Consider the following 17,903-nt stretch of genomic DNA (forward strand, 5'->3'; position numbering starts at 1 on the left):
AAGAAGGTAAAGAAACAGATTCTTTCTCAGAAGTCTCATCACCCACCCTTTCATGTGTCGAAAAATCAAAAGCAAAATGAGATTCATATGAATAGTTAGATCAACTCATTTATTTCTGAACAAACTTTTGTTGAGGTGATTATTTTTGCTTGCGATAGCTTCTACTGATGTACCTATGGAGTTTTTTGCACAATATGTTAATCAAAACCTTTAAATTTCAATTACTATCAATTTACAAAATCCAATTAAAATGTGTGCCACATTCAGTCATATTGTTCCCTTCGAGACCACAAAGCAACAATACTGCACTTGATGAGGGACCAAAGTATGTTGTTCCCCCGTTCAAACTCATTCAAATCTTCTTTCAACTGAAATCTGTTAAAGGCTTAGACCTTGAGTAAATTCGATCATCCCACAAAAAAACCCTTGGGAGGGTGCCATTCAGACGGCAATAAATTTGAGAACTTGACCGTCCCGATTTTACAGATAAACATGTGTGATATGGGATGGCGATTAATTCTACTAGGGGTTGTCTCATGCTGATTGTCCAGCCGTTTATCTACCCCTCAGAGGTTGCTTCCATTTTTGCTTTGACATTAGAGCTGTATCATCACAACGGAACAGCAAATCAATGAAACTTGGAAAAAAAGGAAAAAATGAACAAATTTGCTGCCATGCCACAAAAGAGGAGCAACTTCTGCAATTATATCAACTATAGACAAACATGTTGACTTCTGCTAAGTCAAAAGCAGATCCCAATAGGTACCCATCAAAGAAATGGTACCCAATGCTAAGTGATTCATCAAACATTTCTGCGGCGTGACGGCAATTTTTTAATTTTTTCCCATTCTTCCAAGCTTCATTGATTTGTTGTTCTGATCTGATGATAACACTTTTTTAATGTCAGAGCAAAAACGGGAGCAACCTTTAAAGGAAAGAAAAACGGCCTGTTAAAGGCTTAGACCTCTGGTAAATTCAATTATCATGGATAAAGCAAACATTTCATCACCTAATTAGCTCTAGAAACCAATGAAATCTTGATCCAACGCACTCTTGATTGAGAGCTAATTAGATGAACTTAACCGGAATCAGCCTGACGACATCAGACGTAGCCTAGTTTTCTCTTAGGTTTCATTCATTAAACAGAAATTCAAGCAACACTGAGTAGTCCAGTTCTCTGCTGAAAAATAAAATGTTATAGAAAATTAGGCAATGAGAAATACAATTAGGCTGATTCCAGTCAAATTTGTTCAATTGGACTACATTTTGCAAGTATCAACTACAATGTCCGGTTCAATCTAGAAAAAACGCATGTAACATAAGCAGCCCTATGCACATGAGTGTTTATCTGGATGAGCTAGAAATTGTAGTTCCTGATTGCAAAATGAAGTCCAATTCTTAATGAGTTACTATAAGAGCCTACCGAATTACATCGGCTGCTTCCAAAAGATCCATGACCAGATTTTAGATACACACACCCTGTGGATACATTCATGGCATTCTTTTTCGGTTTTTCCACCCTTAAGTTTAAATTCTGAATCTTTTATAGAGTTAAGACAAGACAGGCTATATACTTGAAAACTCGGCACTGACATACATATTCAAAATATGGTAAAAATAAAAAAATGTGTGACTACAATTCTTCTTCTCCTACAGGATAATCCAAACAAAATTGAACACAACATTCCATTAAATGACTTCTCACTGATACTGAATCGATGTAAAGTAAAATCTTTTGCATTGCTGCATTTGTCATAACATAAGAAAAAATATAGGAAACAATTCAGGAAATTTAAAGGAAACAAGAAAAATTAACTGCAAGCGACTGAGACCTGCTGATAAAAGGGCGTTGAAATTTTTAATGGAAATTTAACTGTCCCAATAAACTTTTTCTATTCATAATATTGGGTTTTCTCTCCTCCGCAACTTTGAGTCTCTTCACAGCCACAGGACTAAGTGGTGCGGATTTCCTTTTCTGAATCTGAAAAACAGGAACAGCAACTTTTAATAATTCAATTTTCAATAATCTAGCAAAAAATACAAAAAAAAGCATCAATTACATTTCAACCCAATTATGACCTTCCCATTTTTAAAACTTGTGGTTGAGGTCCTCTAATTTTTGCTTGCGATCAATCATAACCTGTCCAGCAGTACGTGGTCAAAAAGTTTTTGCATCCTTGAAAGGAATTTTGCTTTATTCTTCTTCAATTACTTATGGCCACCAAAATATTGATCAGATCACTTTTAAAGGACTTACTAGTCTAGAAAGCATAAAATGCCGAAATCAAGGTGAGTAGAAACAGCTAGTATCGGAACATGTTTACATCAAAGCACCATATCTATTGTAATTTTTACGAGGTCTGATTTTTGCATAATGTAAAAGATTCCTGCATAAATCATGGTTACTAATTTCAAAACCTAATTTAAAGACAAAGCAGGATTTTGCTTTGAAATTCCTTACCAAATTTTGAAACGACAACGCAGGGAAAACCAAGAAATTCAGCGCCGGCTACATTTCAGCACAATTTGATAAAATATTCTTTACAGCTTCCTGCACACAATCAGCATTTAGAAAAGAACTTTTTGGGTAGTACTGGTGAAAAAAGAAAATCTTTTTAAGTGCTGATCATCAGTGATGAATTTTTTGGCCTCACTCCAAACGTTATCATTTGGAGAAATTTGATTCTCTACTTTTGTCTTATCTCCATGGTCTGCAAGGAAATAAAAGCTCTTTTTGATCACCAATCAAGTGCTGCAATGTTTCTATTAAATATTGCATTTGAAAAATGCTAAAAAACTCACTTTATAGCACTGCTTTTCTCGAAATGACACATAAAAATTTCGATTTTCAAAGCTCATTATCCCCAGGAGGCTGTGAGGAATATCATTTTAAATAAATTTAGTCGGCGCCTAATTTCTTGGTATTCCATGCATTGCCCCTCATGCGAATTTAATGTCAGAGGTTCATTTATGGAATCAAGATTACTGGAACAGCATGCCAGCAATGCGGGTATATTCTAAAGCTGTAAACCATATGAGGCACAGTCAGCTGAAGTAAGCAAAGTTAAAAGCGAAATGATACATTAACGGACAAAATAATCACGAAATACTTACTGTGGTCAGATCTTGAGAGTCTTCTGAAACTTCTTTTGGTGGACTTATTGGGGCAAAAATAAAATTTCGACTGTTCTTAGCTTTCTGATTCAATAGGACTTCACTCCCAGTGGCTGCGACTGGGCCTACTCGACTCAGTATTTGGTCGGATCTCAACAAAAATGAGCCTTTGCTCTATAAAAAAAAAAAAATTACGAGTTACACAAATCCAAAGAAGAAAAAAAAACATGCTTTTATGAGTATACAGTACATACATACCTAATGCAATACCTGATTTTAAATAAAAAAAAAGAGCCAGAGGTCTCTGCTGTTCATCAATTATATAATGTTAAGTTGACAATTTTTACAACTTTCATGTACTGTCACATTTCAAACTTATATTCTGATCTAATTTTTTTTAGTTCCATAGTGCTTTTATTCTTTCAATATATTCTTATAAACTTAGTAGACTACACTCGCACAGTTCTTTTTGCCACTGTTACTACAGTTACAATGCTGATTGGATGACGATCTGACATTGGGGCCTGGTTGAATATAAAGTTGCCAAGTGTGTTTCTTTTTTAGAAATTTCACTGGAAACTATTATTGGAGACTATACACCTAGAAAAAAAAATAAGGATGAAAAACCTGTGGGCGGTAGCTTCATTTTCTCCACTCAATTCCTCTTCTTTCTGTCAATTTTTGAGCAAATAAGGTTATTTTGGTTTTAATCAATCAAATATGATGTAAGCTTAATGTTTCAACAGCTGATAGCCTTAATTTTAAAATTTCTACATCAGTCCGAAAACTTTCAAATATTAACTATACTAAACAGCATTTCTGTTTGAAGTCTTTATGACAAGCATGATTGACTTTTAAAGTTATTTTGATTATGATAAGAAAATGCAGGCTCTTTGCGCCCCATGTCTTCCTTCTTTTGTAAAGAATTTTAAGGTGAGAGTTGAGAGGATTAGAGCAAAATAGAAACGTTCCTCTTGTTTAAAATTCATACTTACCAAAATATGAGTGGTTGATTGCAAAAAGAGGGCAGAAGTAACATTCTTCTTTACTATAGGTTCATTGAGATCAATTATTCCCCCAGCAGGTTTCGTATTTACTTCTTTGACTTTTTCGCTACCTGACACCAACTTGGGAGAGTCCTTATCTAAATCATACAGCTGAGTGTCTAAATCATCTAAATCTTTATTCTGAAAAAAGAGAATTTAAAATGAAAAAAATGGGAAAATAAATACATATAATAGAAACAGCATTTTTTCTAGTTTGACGTTGACAATTATTTCATTATGGGACTCCCTGGTTGACTACTATTTTCTATGAATTCATTGTTTCGCGAGAAACGGTTTTATTACAAATTTGTTTTACAACGAACAAATGATCAACCTGAAAGCTGTGTCTTTCATCAAATAATCTTAAAACTAAAAACTTTAATCGTGATGGTAAAGTAAGGCTTCCTCATTTTACAGATCAATTAAATGTAGGTATACGATTGATTTAGCCACTGTCAAATACTAAAATTCTTCATCATTTAGTTAACAATAATTCAACTCAATAATTTCTGAAACGAGTAGAAAAATACATATTATACTACCTTGAATGACTATGCTGATTTGTTGTTGGTTATTTAGTTTTCTTTAAAAAAGTTAGGGATGATTAGTTGAGTGACTGATCTCATATTGAAAGTTCCTGATGGTACAATAGGGATGAATGGATCACCACAAATTTAGGCATTCTGAAACATATTTCCTTTTCAAAATTTTATGAGGAACAAAATTTGTGCAACGAGAATTATTGAAATTAATTCTTGACAAAGATTCAAACATGTTTATCTAGCACCGCTCACAAAAAATTCGAATTTCCTGCTCTCAAGAAAAACCACAGTCTAGTAGAATCAAATAGCACACTACAATGGTTTGGACCAGCATTATGTTGTTCAAATAGTAAAAGGCATGCGATGGCTGAGCTGAAGCGCAGAGATTGAGATTGCAATATTTTCATACCCCAAAAACCGTTGTGGTGAAGTGCGATAATGTGACTCAATTAACTTCAATTCAACTCAAGAGGATTATGGATTTTTTTTTAGGAGCAGGAAGTTTGAATTCATACCACGAAAAACGTTAATATCTTGGCCGTGAGTTACTTTCAATGATTTTTCTTGCACGAATTGTGTTCAAAATGAAATTTTGATTAGGAAACAAATCATGATGTTTAAATTCCGACCTCTTCTGATAGCCCATTGATTCTCCTTCAATTGCTATAATGCAAAACTTGATCAGTGGGCAACATAACAGAGCAATAAGTTCAATAAAAACAGAGCTGCAGGCAAAAGTTTCAGCTTGTTGCATCATTCTCAGTTGTCTCAAATAACCGCTTACCTTCTTCATTTTTTTAAAGAAAGCATCCCTTTCCGCTCTCATTTTCCGCCAAAGTTCTTCACTTTGTTCGTTTCCCTCTTCCTCTTCCTGTGGTTCTTCATCATCTGAATCTCTTCGTTGACTCCAAGCTTCTAGGGCTGCGCTGTTAATGTTTTGCCATCGGAAGTTCTTCTCCCTTCCACCTTCAGCATGCAACTCTCCATCTTCCAAAAACCGCTCTTGAAGCAATTTGATGTCTCTTTGGTCATCATCAAGAAGCTGCCGCCTAAGAAAGAGAATGAAAGTTTCTTTAGTTAATTAGCTTTACACTGAGTCTAATTTCGTATCTCCTTTATTCTCTTTTCTTAATCTTAGTAATTTTTGCCCGTTTTCCACCTCAAGAGTGTTGCGTTGATTAAGTACTTGTACCTATGACTGAGGCATTGCAATATAATGGCATAGGCATAATGTATGTAGATTAAATCATCATTCTACCATAGGTTTTCGAATGACGTATTGGTATATACTCTGCATACTTTTGTTAGCATCAAAAATAATCAATGCTCCATCAAAATAAAAGAAGTCTGAACTTATTCATTCAACCACAAATTTAAAACATATCAATGGTAAAACTGCAGTCATGCATATCTTGGTTTGCCACATTGTAGACTTTCAGTCAAACTTCACTTTCCACAGAGAAAACTACTAAGTGTCATTTCTTGAAAACTTCTCTGATGTTTGTTTCTCTATAAGAAGAATATCCTGTGAAAATTTCAGGCTATGACACTAGTTTGGTTCCCTTTTAAAAAATAAAATAGGAGCGGAGATTCAGAAACATCGCAACCAAGATACCCATTTCTGAAGTTTCACTGTCAATTTACTATGTGTTCAAATAATACAGCTAGTGCACAGCCCTCCTTTGCGAGCATCAAACATTTAATTTTACAAACACAAAAATAGGTGTGTGACCAGCTATAGGGCATAATCTGGTCCGATTCTTCATTGTGGCAGAGAAAACACCTAAGAATTCTTCATCATTAAATGTACATTGTGTCATTTCCGTGGAAAAATTTTGCAGCTGCTCATCCTTGAAGACATGCCTCTCTGTTCTCAATGATCATCTTATCTTACTTACCGTAAATTTCTCAAGCTTCCTTGTGCTTTAATTTTCCACAAATTTGATCATGATATTATTTTGTTGACCTTGAGGTTTCCCAAAACAATTTTCAACAAAAGTAAGTAAGGCGAGATATCATGAAATTGTGAAAATTACATGCTCTTTACATCTCCTCCCTAACATTCATTCAATAAAATCTTGCTTAATTCCATAGAATTACACCATATAATCCCAGGTAACTCGTACATTAATACTACATGATGTGCACCAACAGCACTTACTTCATTGACTTTTTTGGGAGAGATATAAACGAGACTCCCACAAAAATTGTGTAAGTCTAACTGTGCATTTAATTCTTTCTGCTTCTTATTCTCTTAGGTCCGTTCAACATTTTTTAATCCTCAGGGTTAGGATGGCGTAATTAAAGAGACATATTGGACGTATTTCTGTCAAACGGAACTAAGCACCAATTTGAGTTCCTTTGGAGGAATTTAGAATGCCGGATGATAGCGTGTTCAGTCAAACGGAACTAAGCGCCGTGGAAAAGCATTGCGAGTATAGGACGGAATGAACTCGAAGCCCGATTCCGCCGCCAATCCAAGCCCCCCTCTACCTTCCTCCCCCTATGGCGCTTACTTCCGCTTGACAGAAATACGTCCTATTATAAATGGCATACAAATTTTAAAAAAGTGATTTCCATTTACTCCCAACTACCTCAACGAGACCCTTACTTTTGGTAGAAAGTAAGGTTCATAAATATTCATGAAAAAGACTAATTAAATATGAAATACTTACATGTGGATTTTTCCCAGTTGTTTCTGTACCTCATCCTCATCAATGTGCTCTCGGTCTCCAAGTTCTTCGTCCATTCTATCTAGTCCTTTTTCATCCTCATCTTCCGAATCCCACTCTGATTCTGAAAGTTCAGCCTCTTTATCGAAAAACTGCCCAACATCTTTTTTGGATACTTTGATCTCGTTTTCTTCAGAATCATACATGACGCTTCGGTTATCATCTTCCTCATCTAACACAGAGATGGAGTCTGGGTCTTCTTTGTCGCTTTCTTCATTCAAACTTTCTTCAGCTTCTTCTTCTTTTGTGTCCAATGTATCATCTTCATCATCTGAAAATTTTAGGGTATTCTTCTTCTTTTTCACAGTCAAGCCTGGTTCTTCTTCGTCATCACTTGAAAGAAGTGGGGAGATTTTTTTTATCCCAAGATTCTGAAAATATGAGAAATAATTTAACGTTCACATCCATGGTGCAAATTTTTTTTGAAAAGTAAAATAGAAATTTGGGCACCATCCATTTGGAATAGGTGCAGTTTGCAAAATGCACACACATACCATTAGAGTTTTACCAAACAATGCACAGACCCTATACAAGCCTTTTCTGAGGGATCGTTTACATCATACTTTCATTGTTTGAAATACAATTTTCAAGGTGAATATGTATTGAGTAACTATTAAGGTGCAGAAAATGAACCGAGTAAAGGAGATTCAGAAACAGAGATTTAAAGAACGCAGGACCACTCCTTTGTCAGGCATCCCATTCCTGGAAAAATAATCTTTTGCTTTCATAGAATGCAGATGTTTGAACTTTGTTCTCCAGGATGGTGAATTTTTTGTTGTAAAAGGGTTTACCTAAACCATGTTAGAAAGAAATTACTGAGAGGGAATTTTTTTTCTTAGCAAGCAAAGAAAGTTATTGCAGCAGTTTCATTTCTAGTATTACATACAAACAAACTTCGAGAAACTATAAGTTTGTGACGTTTTAATGCTTGGGTACTAAAAGAAATTAAGCAAATTTACGTGTGAGGAGCTGTAAAGTCGCTTGACTTTAGGATTTTCAAGTGCGATTACAGAAAGAATGTGATACTACTGTAATATCTGTTGAGGTGCAAAGTAAATGTTGGAAATACTCACCTGAGAATCTTGGGTTTGAGTGCTTGCTGGAGTTGGAGACATGACAAAATTAAGATCTTCCTCCTCATTATCAATTGTTGATGGCTGTGGTGGTTGCGTCTGAAAAGCACCTGAGCAAAGACCGAGGACCTGGCTTTCAGTGACAAGTTCCGAGTTCTTTACATTGATCAAATCTTCAATGCCAGAGATTTCATGATTTGAAGTTCTGTTCAACTCAGTCTCATCAAGGCATCCAAATTTGCTTGTCTCAAATGACATGTCAAACTTTGAATCGTTTAATCTAGCTTCAGCTACTTCAGGGGTGTGTGTAGCCGTCAGAACCTGCTGAGTAATCTGTGATCGAAATTTGGTTTGACCAAGCATCCAGTTATCATCTTCATTAACATCGGTTTCCTTTTCATCATCGTCTCCATCATCATCATCCCCCTCATACTCTTCCTCCTCTATGAAGACTTTTTGTTTCCGTATTTTACTTGCCTTTTTATCTTTAATTTTACTGCTATCCTCATCTTCTTCTTTTTCATCATTTTCTTTGCTTTCATCATCTTCTTCATCACCTTCATCTTTATCATCTTCATCCTCATCTGAATCTTCCTCAGCTTCATCATCAACAAAAGCACTTTTCTTCTTCTTCTTCTCGGACAAATCAATATCATTCTCCTCTAGATCCGAGTCTTCACTCTCCGTCACACGATGGTTAAAATCATCGTAATCATGATCATCGTCAAGCAATGCTTCACATTCCGATTTCTCGCCATCTTCGATCTCTTCTTCATCCACTTGATGTGTTTTGAGCCGTTTCTGCCATTCCTCTTGTCTTCGTTTCTTCATCAATTCGTTTAACTGTAATCGAAGTCTAGTATATTTTGCACCTGGTTTCTCATTTTGAGAATCTACAGGTGATTCATCCTCAGCTGAGATAGTCAAAGTCTCAGAGTAAACTCCATTGATTTTATTGTCTTGGTTTTTTGAGGTGGTAACCACATTTAAACGAACAGGCTGCTTTGGTTTCATGCAAGTTTTGAAGGAGGAGTGTTTGAGATATTTTTGCATCAATTCTTCAATTCCTGGATTTTTACGAGGGGTTGGCACATCCAAAACAATTACACCCTCTGGGTTAGGCTTGAGAGTGATCATCGGAATTGGTTCATCCATTTCATCATCTAAGAGCACTTTAAAGTTAGCCCAGTTTATTTTCTTGGAGGCATCTTCTACAACTTTTTCTGAGCGTTCATCGACACCCTTGTTTTCTTCCTCCTTCTTGGTGCTACCATCGACTTCAGACTTGGGAATGTCTTCAGCTGTGATTTTAGGACAATCTTGAGAGTCTTCAAGATGCAAACTGAACACAGGATCAGAGTCGAGTAACACATCATTGTCTTTGCGATCACTTTTGGATTTGTCTTGAACCTGCTCACTATAACCAGTGGGTGGGACTTCCTGCTGATTACTGAGTGGCTCATCTTTTTTGACTTCAACAAACGCAGATTCTTTTAGAGATGCCTCATTCTGATTTTGTGGTAAAGGACGATTCATCCCTACATCTCCTGACATGATCGCATCTTTTCCTCCTTCAGTAATTTCTCTTTCCTCATTACTGACGGATTTCACTGTCAAGTTACAAGAGATTGAATCTGCACAATCTGTGCCTGCATTGTTGGTATTTGGCAATATCTTGGAGGCAGTGCAGCTGGTGACAGAGGACTCAGGTAAGTGGAGAGAAAAATTGGTTGAATCCTCCTGTTGAGAGCATTTTTTACTACTGTCATCAGAGAGCTTTTCAGCTGTCTCAGAGGAAAACTCAACAGTATTTTGCACAACATCACACTGTTTAGTGCTTTCGTCTACATTAGATTCGAGAGGACTACTTTTTTCAGTGCAAGGCTCATCACTTACAGCAGAGTCTGAAATTATTGTTGATTGCTCTCCTTCACTTGATGCGTTACATTGATTTTTGTCATTTTCGTCAGAAAATTTTGTGCATCCAGCCTCTGATGTTTCTTTGGTTTCTTCTGTTGCATTTTTTTCTTTTTCAGGACAATAGTCCTCATCACTTGTATCGTCTTCTGATTCATCCTCAGATTTATAAAATACTTCTGCTTCTTTTTCCTTTTCTTCTAACTGCTTCCTGATAATAAAAACAAACAAAACTCTCATAATTGTTTATGTTCTAGTGCGGACTGTTAGTATGGCTGTTAATGTATCCTAGGTTGAAAGGAGTATTTTAGGTAGAGAGGAAAAACCTGATTATGCATATTGAGAGTTAGGTTGAGAGAGTTACACATCTCAATTAGCAAAAATTGCAAACTTGTAGTCACAACTGCTTTGAATGAAATGAAACATTTAATTAAATGTTCATAGTTTGAAAATCCATAGAATGGTCCTTCCTGATTATATGTTTTAAGTTGACAAGAAAGAGTCTTGCCGTATTTCCCTTGAAAAAAATGGCGGAGTAAAAGTTTGGAAATGAAACAAGAGACAAGGTTTTCTATATTTTCTGTCCATAAAATTTTCCCAAAGAGAGATATAAGGAGCCGCATTACTGACTTAAAACCGACCAAGGTCATAATTAAGAACTTATTTAAAGATTGCTAGCTCTTTCATAAGTAGAGGTCACACCAAATAAGTTTACGCACTTTTAGACAGCAATAAAAGATCATCTGACGTCATTTTAGCATGGAAAGTTAATGCAAGAATCAAGATGGCGGACGTTTAGACTCAGTCTAAAAGTGCAGAAACATATTTGGTGTGGACTTTACATTGCAATGCACTATGAAAACAAACTTTGAAACTGATCCTCAGAGCTCCCTTGACCATTTGTCATCAGTCTTAAAAACCAAGATTATTTCCAACTGTATGACCTAGTTTAGTCAAAACTTTTCTCAGGTTAAACTGAGATTTGTGATAAAAAGCATCTAGAACAAACAACAAGAGAAGAAAAGCTTACCAAACTTCTTTCATTTCATCTTCAGATGTCCGGAGAGGGATAGCTTTCATCGAGCCCCGCCTCTGTAGAAAGTCATCTAGAGATCGCTGTTTTGGACGATGATATGGTAAACTTATATGTTTTTCGCGTACTCTGCGCTGACCCTCACTATAAATTTCTTCCTGCAACAGGAGATTCACATTTACCTCATTTTCTCATTTGAGTTGCAGCCAAAATAAGGATAAAGAATAAAAATGGCAAGTGACTTTTTTAAGTCTTTCTGAATAAAAATGGCTTATAAATTCTGAAAATTACAGCGGGTAAAAATCTGGAGGCACAACAAAGCTACGTTTCTTAAAACTTGCAACAGATAAGTTAGCAGAGTGTTTCCCGCAGCAGACCCTGATCGTATCGTCGTCCACGCCTTGCGCAGTGATTTCCCACCGTTGATCCTCAGTCGCCACTGGATTACAGCGGAGCAGTTGCAATTAAAGGAAAGATAAGCACGTATCAACTTATCTAATACAAGTTCTACATGTGTAATGATACTTCATCTTTCTTCTTGAGAATCACATCATGAACAAGGAATCTACAAAAGTAAACAAAAAAATTCTAAAACATACTTTGCTTTCGCTTCTCTTTTTCTCACATGCTTATATAACCAGTGGCAGTGCATGGGCTGAAACTTTGGGGAGATACAAGTTAGAACAATAAAAGGGAGGTATGGAAAGTTTCTCTTAAGCTGAGAATTCTCCGCGGGCAAAAATGTTAAAAATAGAGTGCTCCTATCACAAAATTTTGAGTTCTTTTCACCGTAAAATATTACCTTTCCTTAAGACAAAAAACTCTCAGAATTTAAGGGGGTAAGAGGGCAGCCACCGCCTTGCAGCCACTACTAGCAATAGTCGTTCATTACAAAGAAGTCAGTGCAATTCGTCAGCTTTTATGCAACTCCCTGCCAGCACACATCGCCCGGAAAACCAGAAAAACCATCCCTCAGAGACAAAGCCTCAGTTGCAGCTGTGCTTTTGGATGAAATGATGAGGAAAATTGCAAAATCTTAAAGATAAGGTGGTGGCTTACCATGCCTCTGAGTGCGTTAAACCTTCAATACAACTAAATCTATCGAAATACGATGGTAGACTTTGGGCGAAGGGAGGAAACAAAAATGATTCCGATACGAGCCATTCACTTTAATTGTAATTACGATATTAATCACAGAATCAACGCCATAGGTAAGTGATGATAACTAAGCTGCATCTAAGCTGCGAAACGTAACTACTGTCATGAAATTAAATCAGCACTACAGTACGAAGTGTCGAAATGATTAGAGTTAAGTAAATAAATAACCGAATCGACCGTTTCAAGGCACAATGAATGAGTACTTGAACAAAACTGGTACTAAATGCAAGGCACAATGAATAAATACTTGCACAAAATACTCGTACAATGATATTTGCTCGACATGTATTCCAATTATAACCTCAAACCATCGCATTTTAGCGCCAAAAGCCAAAACACAAAAAACTCCAGACTGATTTTTTAGATGTTGTCAAATTAGTCAACATCAAGAATTTGCAGTTGTCGCGTCATGAACCAAAACAACAACCTAACCTAACCTGCTAGAAAACATGCTTCACTAAAAGTCTCTAGTTCACTCTCCCCCTCTCTCGCCTCTCAGATATTCAGCTGCTTTCGAACAATCCATGAAAATTTTGTAAGATTTTCAATCCTTTTGATATCGTGTTGTATGATAATATCTTTTCCCTTGTGCAAAGCTCAGTGTTTTTTTTCTGGAAACCCAAGCAATTCATTCCAAGTTGATGACTTAGATGATGTGAGCTTGTCGAATACTCTAATTGGATGTTCTTAGTGATTCCTATTATATATCCCTGGAAAAACTCTACGTTCGTGTGCAATACCATATTTTTCAATAGTTATAACCATGATGTTTCGCTCAGTGTTTGTTGTTCTAAACCCTGTTTCTCGAACTGCTGTTAATCATCTGTCAAAACGTATTGTTACTCGTAGATCATTTCAATCTCTGGTAATCTCTCAAAGTTCTCACAGTCATATCCTTGCATTGGGTGATGCCGTCTCAAATAGGATGACATACTGTTCCCTGCACAGTGCTGAGGACCCTACTGAGCAAACGTCAAAGGAGAACCTTAATGAGGAGGCACTCCAAGACCAGCAGTATCCAATTTTCAACAATATCAACTATGAAGAAATAGCAGGAAATGATGAAGATTTGTTAGACAGACTGAATGATGTAGTAGCTCAGATGCGTTCCATGGCTAGTCAAAATCAACCCTTACCCACTCAGCTGAAACGTCAACAATGGCTTGAATTAGTAAAACTCAGATCTTTCTCAAGTAGATTAAAACTTGTAAGATTTTTTTTCATTAATGAAATGAAAAGACTAAATAAGCGGATTAGAAAAGAAAAACGCCGAAAACTGCTTGAGGAAAGAGCGGCTAACATAAATGTATCAAATGACGAGACTGGTGTTTTGCGTTATGGACTATCACATAACTCATTGTTTCTCAGAATCTATGACACTACCATTGATAAAGTGGCAAATTGGGCTGTATTACAGGCTATGATGTTTGAACCTAAGATCATAATAGACTGTTCATATGATCAATACATGGTTCAGCATGAAAAAAGAAGCTGCTTAAAACAATTAGTATATCTGTTCAGTAAAAATCGGACCAAGCCAAATCCTGTTGATATTCATTTTGTAAACTTTAATCCTGAGTCAGATCTTGCAAAGGGCTTACAAAATCTTATGCCAACTCTGTACGAGCCTCATTTTCCATTTAACTGGTCCTCCGAAAGCTATGATGATCTCTTTCCAAAAGAGAAACTGGTCTATTTAACGCCTCATTGTGAAGAGACATTGGAGACTATCAGTCATGATGATATTTACATTATTGGTGAGTCAATTTCGATATAAATATGGAAGTTTCTGCCATAGCTGCTGCCTATATACTAAAATCAATAGTACCATGTACAAGCCAAATATATGAGTGAATTCAACCAAAATAAGTCGAACTACGCCAGACATTGCCTGATTTTCCCTGATGTTTTAATTTTTTTATAGAAAACCAAGCAACAATATCTCCTGAAATTGTTTTTATTCTTCATAATATAAGGAAAATTCACACTAAGTTTGAAAGCATTATGTAATCTAGTTCTCTGCCTAAAAACAGAAAAAAAGAAGGAAAAAAAGAGAGGGGGGGCTTCGCCATGTAGGTAAAATGCAGTCAGGCTGATTCTGGATGGATCCTATAATAGGTCCGTCCATATGTTAAGACACTTTAGGGGGAAAAAAACTTAGAATTGGGTTCTGGTATTTATACTCAAAAGATATTTTCATGAACATTTTGATACGCATAACACGAATAATTTCGAACAAAAGTGGATGCACCACAGTTAAAAATGTGTAATATCCTGTAAGTTTCAAGCCTAAAGTATTCAAAATTTCAATCTTTCATGTTCAGGGCAGAAAATCATCGGAACATTATGCATCTTTACATCCACTTCATGATCGATTAATTATTTATGATAGTATAATGATCAACTTATTTTTAGGAGTTCTTAGTTCCAAAAGCAACAAATTAAAATACTTGCTGAACTGCTTAGCTATCATTTCCGAATTCTCTATTTCTTTCTCTCTGTAAATGCACTTTTTTTGTTATTAGCCGACTCTGATGTTTTCAGGTGCAATGGTTGATAGGGGTGTCTCAGAACCACTTTCATTAACCAAGGCACGTAGGAGTGGAGTACGATATGCAAAATTACCCTTAGATGATTTCGTGGATTGGGGGACTGGAGGAAAATCACTTACAGTCGATCAGGTTCGTTCATTTATCAACTAATTATTTCTGATCATTGAATTCATCTTGTGTCTCAGTTTTTTAAGGAAACAATTTTTAAACTATTTCACCTCAAAAAAAGAAACTCAAAACTTAACAACTTTGACACTGAATGCTCCTTTTTGGGATATCTAACATTTCTGAAGTCTCTCTCTAGGAAAGGAACAGGCACCAGAGGTCAGTGCTGAATTTTCGGTAACCCCTCTTCTCCACCTCAATGTTCCTGAGGGCCGTGCCATGCCAATCAACCTGTAATAACTGTGTAATGCTGTCCCAGCCCCCCCCCTTCCACTCAATACTGATGCTATCAGTGAAGCTTGGTGATTCTGACTGCATCGTATGCACCAAAATCGAATTCTGTTTGCGTTTCTTCATTGCCAGAAGTGACAGAATCTTCGCATTTTTAAGGACATAAATTTTGGTCCTTTTGCCCCTATGATCTCTTTCTTTACAACATTAATTCCTTAAAATCTCTGGAGATGACAGTCGAAAAATACTGAAACATGTATATAAAATCTTTTAAGATTGTTACCCATTGCTTCACTTACCTTCCCTCCCACCTTATAACACTGCAAAACACAGGCAAATACCTCTATTCACCTCTTAGTCATAGTGGTGTGATCCATGGTCATGCAGGAGAGTATCAGGATACCTTTTATGCCAACTTTTTTTTTTCAAGTAGCTCCAAGGGGGTGGTTTCGGACTCACTGGTAATATCCAATTCCCCCTCAGTCCCAAATCAACAACCAGCCCCAGGCAACTGGTGTCTGAGACTTTCAAACTCAGGTTGCCTGGCCAGGAATTGAACCTGGGACCTCCTGTTCGCAGAGTCAGCACTACAACCACTACACCTCTACCTGCAAATTGCATGTCTTGTAGACTTTTACTTCAGCAAAGTCATGAAGCAAGTCTGAAAACACCTATTTACAAAAATTCAATAAAAAGTCTTACTTTAATAATTACATGGACCTCTTCACATAGGATTTCGATTACTCAGCAAGGTAGGCTTTTGGTGAAAGTCGGGGTAGCTCGTTCGTCATTTTTGAAATAAATTTCACCAAATTTCTTTAGAAAAAACTTAAAATTACTTCCGAGACGTCTCAGTTTTGAAGAAGAAATATCCTAAGAGAACCTCCCTCAGGGCTAGGGAAGTGTCCCCAGAATTTCTCGATGAGATGTCTGCCCGTGCTCCCCTCCACCAAAAATTTCCTTGCTCCATCCATGCTCAGCGTTGAAAATACTGGAAGCAATTTTTTTTTTCTTTTTTTTCATTTCCATATAGCTTGATTTAAAGCAAGTTTTGAACATTTCAGTTTTGTAAAATGTCATTCTTCTTTCTTTTTTGTGGTCCTATTTTTGATAGTTGGCCTCAGATAGATTGATTTTGTAAAGAAATTCAAAGGTAGGTTAAGGTACGGAAAAATGCTCTTTTTTTCAGCCCTTCAGATAGAGAGGGGGTGAATTTCCGAAGTGTAACTTTTTATGATTTTTGGTTACACTCTTGATAAGAGAGAGGTTTTGAGTAACAGTGAAGTTAGGTGTATTTTGAAATTGAGTTGATCCAAATGAAGATGCTGCTACATGTAAATTGATATGTAGTGTGGAAAGGCTCATCAAAACAGAATCTAGGGATAGCCAAAGACTGATTTAAATGCTGTTCGAAGTAACACTTATTCAGCCGAAGCTAATTTTATCTATCAATTTTCTTTTTGAAGTGTGTGAACATCATTGCGGATACTTTACATCATGGTTCATGGGAGAAGTCTTTGAAAACTTGGATCCCACCTCGAAAATTGAAAAAATCAACCATCGAGGAAGCAGAATGCGAAATTAGAAAGAAACACAGTGCATTTCACCTGAAAGATTCTCATCGGCGGAATATGTTGTTGTATGAAGTCTTACATGCTGAATTAGAAGGAGAGAAAGGTAAAAAATTCAAAGGACAGTGGCCTCAGCAATGAAATCTTTTACTTGCATCAAATGAGTATTTACCTAAGACAAGTAGGCCCTTAGATATGAAATATTTTTGTCTTTGATCTGTAAATTTTACCAATAAACTTTGTTTAAAAAATGAAGTGGTTTTGTATGCATGTGTCTATAACACAAGAAAAATAATCATAATAATTGATTTATTGGCATGCGTGCATCATATGCACAGCCTGCCCAGACCCAGTCACTAAGTATTTATTTTTGAAGGTACCTAAGATCCCTTGTTTTCCATGAGTCTCTGAACAAGGCATAGGTACATCATAGCTTTACGCAACTTGTTTTCCCTTCAAAATTTCACCATAAAAGCGAATCACACAATGGCAAGTCTGGAAATCCACCCCTAAACAAGATGTAAAATTTTAAAATTAACATTGGTTAAACAGCAAAAATACAAATGACGTCATTTGTATTATCTAACTTCCATTAGATCTATGTTAAAGACACTTGTTAATATCTCATTCAGAAGTTGATGCCCAAACTTCCCATTGTGTGAATCGTTTTCCTCATAACAGTTTGAAGGGATGGAAAGTGACGACTATTTCTAGTTCAGGCCTCACCTCGTGGCCCATTAAAATAGCATGCATCAATCTCCAAAATATT

At 36.3% G+C, this 17,903-nt stretch overlaps 2 protein-coding genes across 2 annotated transcripts; one reads left to right on the forward strand and one right to left on the reverse strand.

Moving 5' to 3' along the window:
- Positions 1 to 296: 296 nt before the first annotated feature.
- LOC109039576 (uncharacterized) lies at positions 297 to 12,936 on the reverse strand. Its single transcript, XM_019055110.2, has 8 exons — positions 12,517 to 12,936; positions 11,455 to 11,615; positions 8,508 to 10,635; positions 7,378 to 7,805; positions 5,487 to 5,751; positions 4,110 to 4,301; positions 3,115 to 3,288; positions 297 to 1,981 (listed from the first exon to the last, which is right to left on the reverse strand). The coding sequence occupies exons 1-8, from the start codon at positions 12,517 to 12,519 to the stop codon at positions 1,859 to 1,861; spliced, it is 3,474 nt and encodes a 1,157-aa protein (XP_018910655.2). The 5' UTR covers positions 12,520 to 12,936; the 3' UTR covers positions 297 to 1,858.
- A 114-nt stretch (positions 12,937 to 13,050) lies between these two features.
- On the forward strand, positions 13,051 to 17,389 carry LOC109039578 (tRNA methyltransferase 10 homolog C). Its single transcript, XM_019055112.2, has 3 exons — positions 13,051 to 14,372; positions 15,160 to 15,296; positions 17,030 to 17,389. The coding sequence occupies exons 1-3, from the start codon at positions 13,379 to 13,381 to the stop codon at positions 17,273 to 17,275; spliced, it is 1,377 nt and encodes a 458-aa protein (XP_018910657.2). The 5' UTR covers positions 13,051 to 13,378; the 3' UTR covers positions 17,276 to 17,389.
- The last annotated feature ends 514 nt before the right edge of the window (positions 17,390 to 17,903 follow it).

The sequence above is a fragment of the Bemisia tabaci genome, chromosome 2 (assembly GCF_918797505.1).
Source record: "Bemisia tabaci chromosome 2, PGI_BMITA_v3".
NCBI lineage: Eukaryota > Metazoa > Arthropoda > Insecta > Hemiptera > Aleyrodidae > Bemisia > Bemisia tabaci.

Excerpts from the sequence above, each read along its gene's own strand:
- LOC109039576 (XM_019055110.2), bottom strand. Across the intron at positions 4,302-5,486 it reads TCTTTAAAAAAATGAAGAAG|AATAAAGATTTAGATGATTT; the intron begins GTAAGCGGTTAT and ends CTCTTTTTTCAG. Across the intron at positions 1,982-3,114 it reads ACTCTCAAGATCTGACCACA|ATTCAGAAAAGGAAATCCGC; the intron begins GTAAGTATTTCG and ends CCTGTTTTTCAG.
- LOC109039578 (XM_019055112.2), top strand. The coding sequence starts at position 13,379 with ATGATGTTTCGCTCAGTGTTTGTTGTTCTAAACCCTGTTTCTCGAACT. Across the intron at positions 14,373-15,159 it reads TGATGATATTTACATTATTG|GTGCAATGGTTGATAGGGGT; the intron begins GTGAGTCAATTT and ends TGATGTTTTCAG. Across the intron at positions 15,297-17,029 it reads AATCACTTACAGTCGATCAG|TGTGTGAACATCATTGCGGA; the intron begins GTTCGTTCATTT and ends TTCTTTTTGAAG.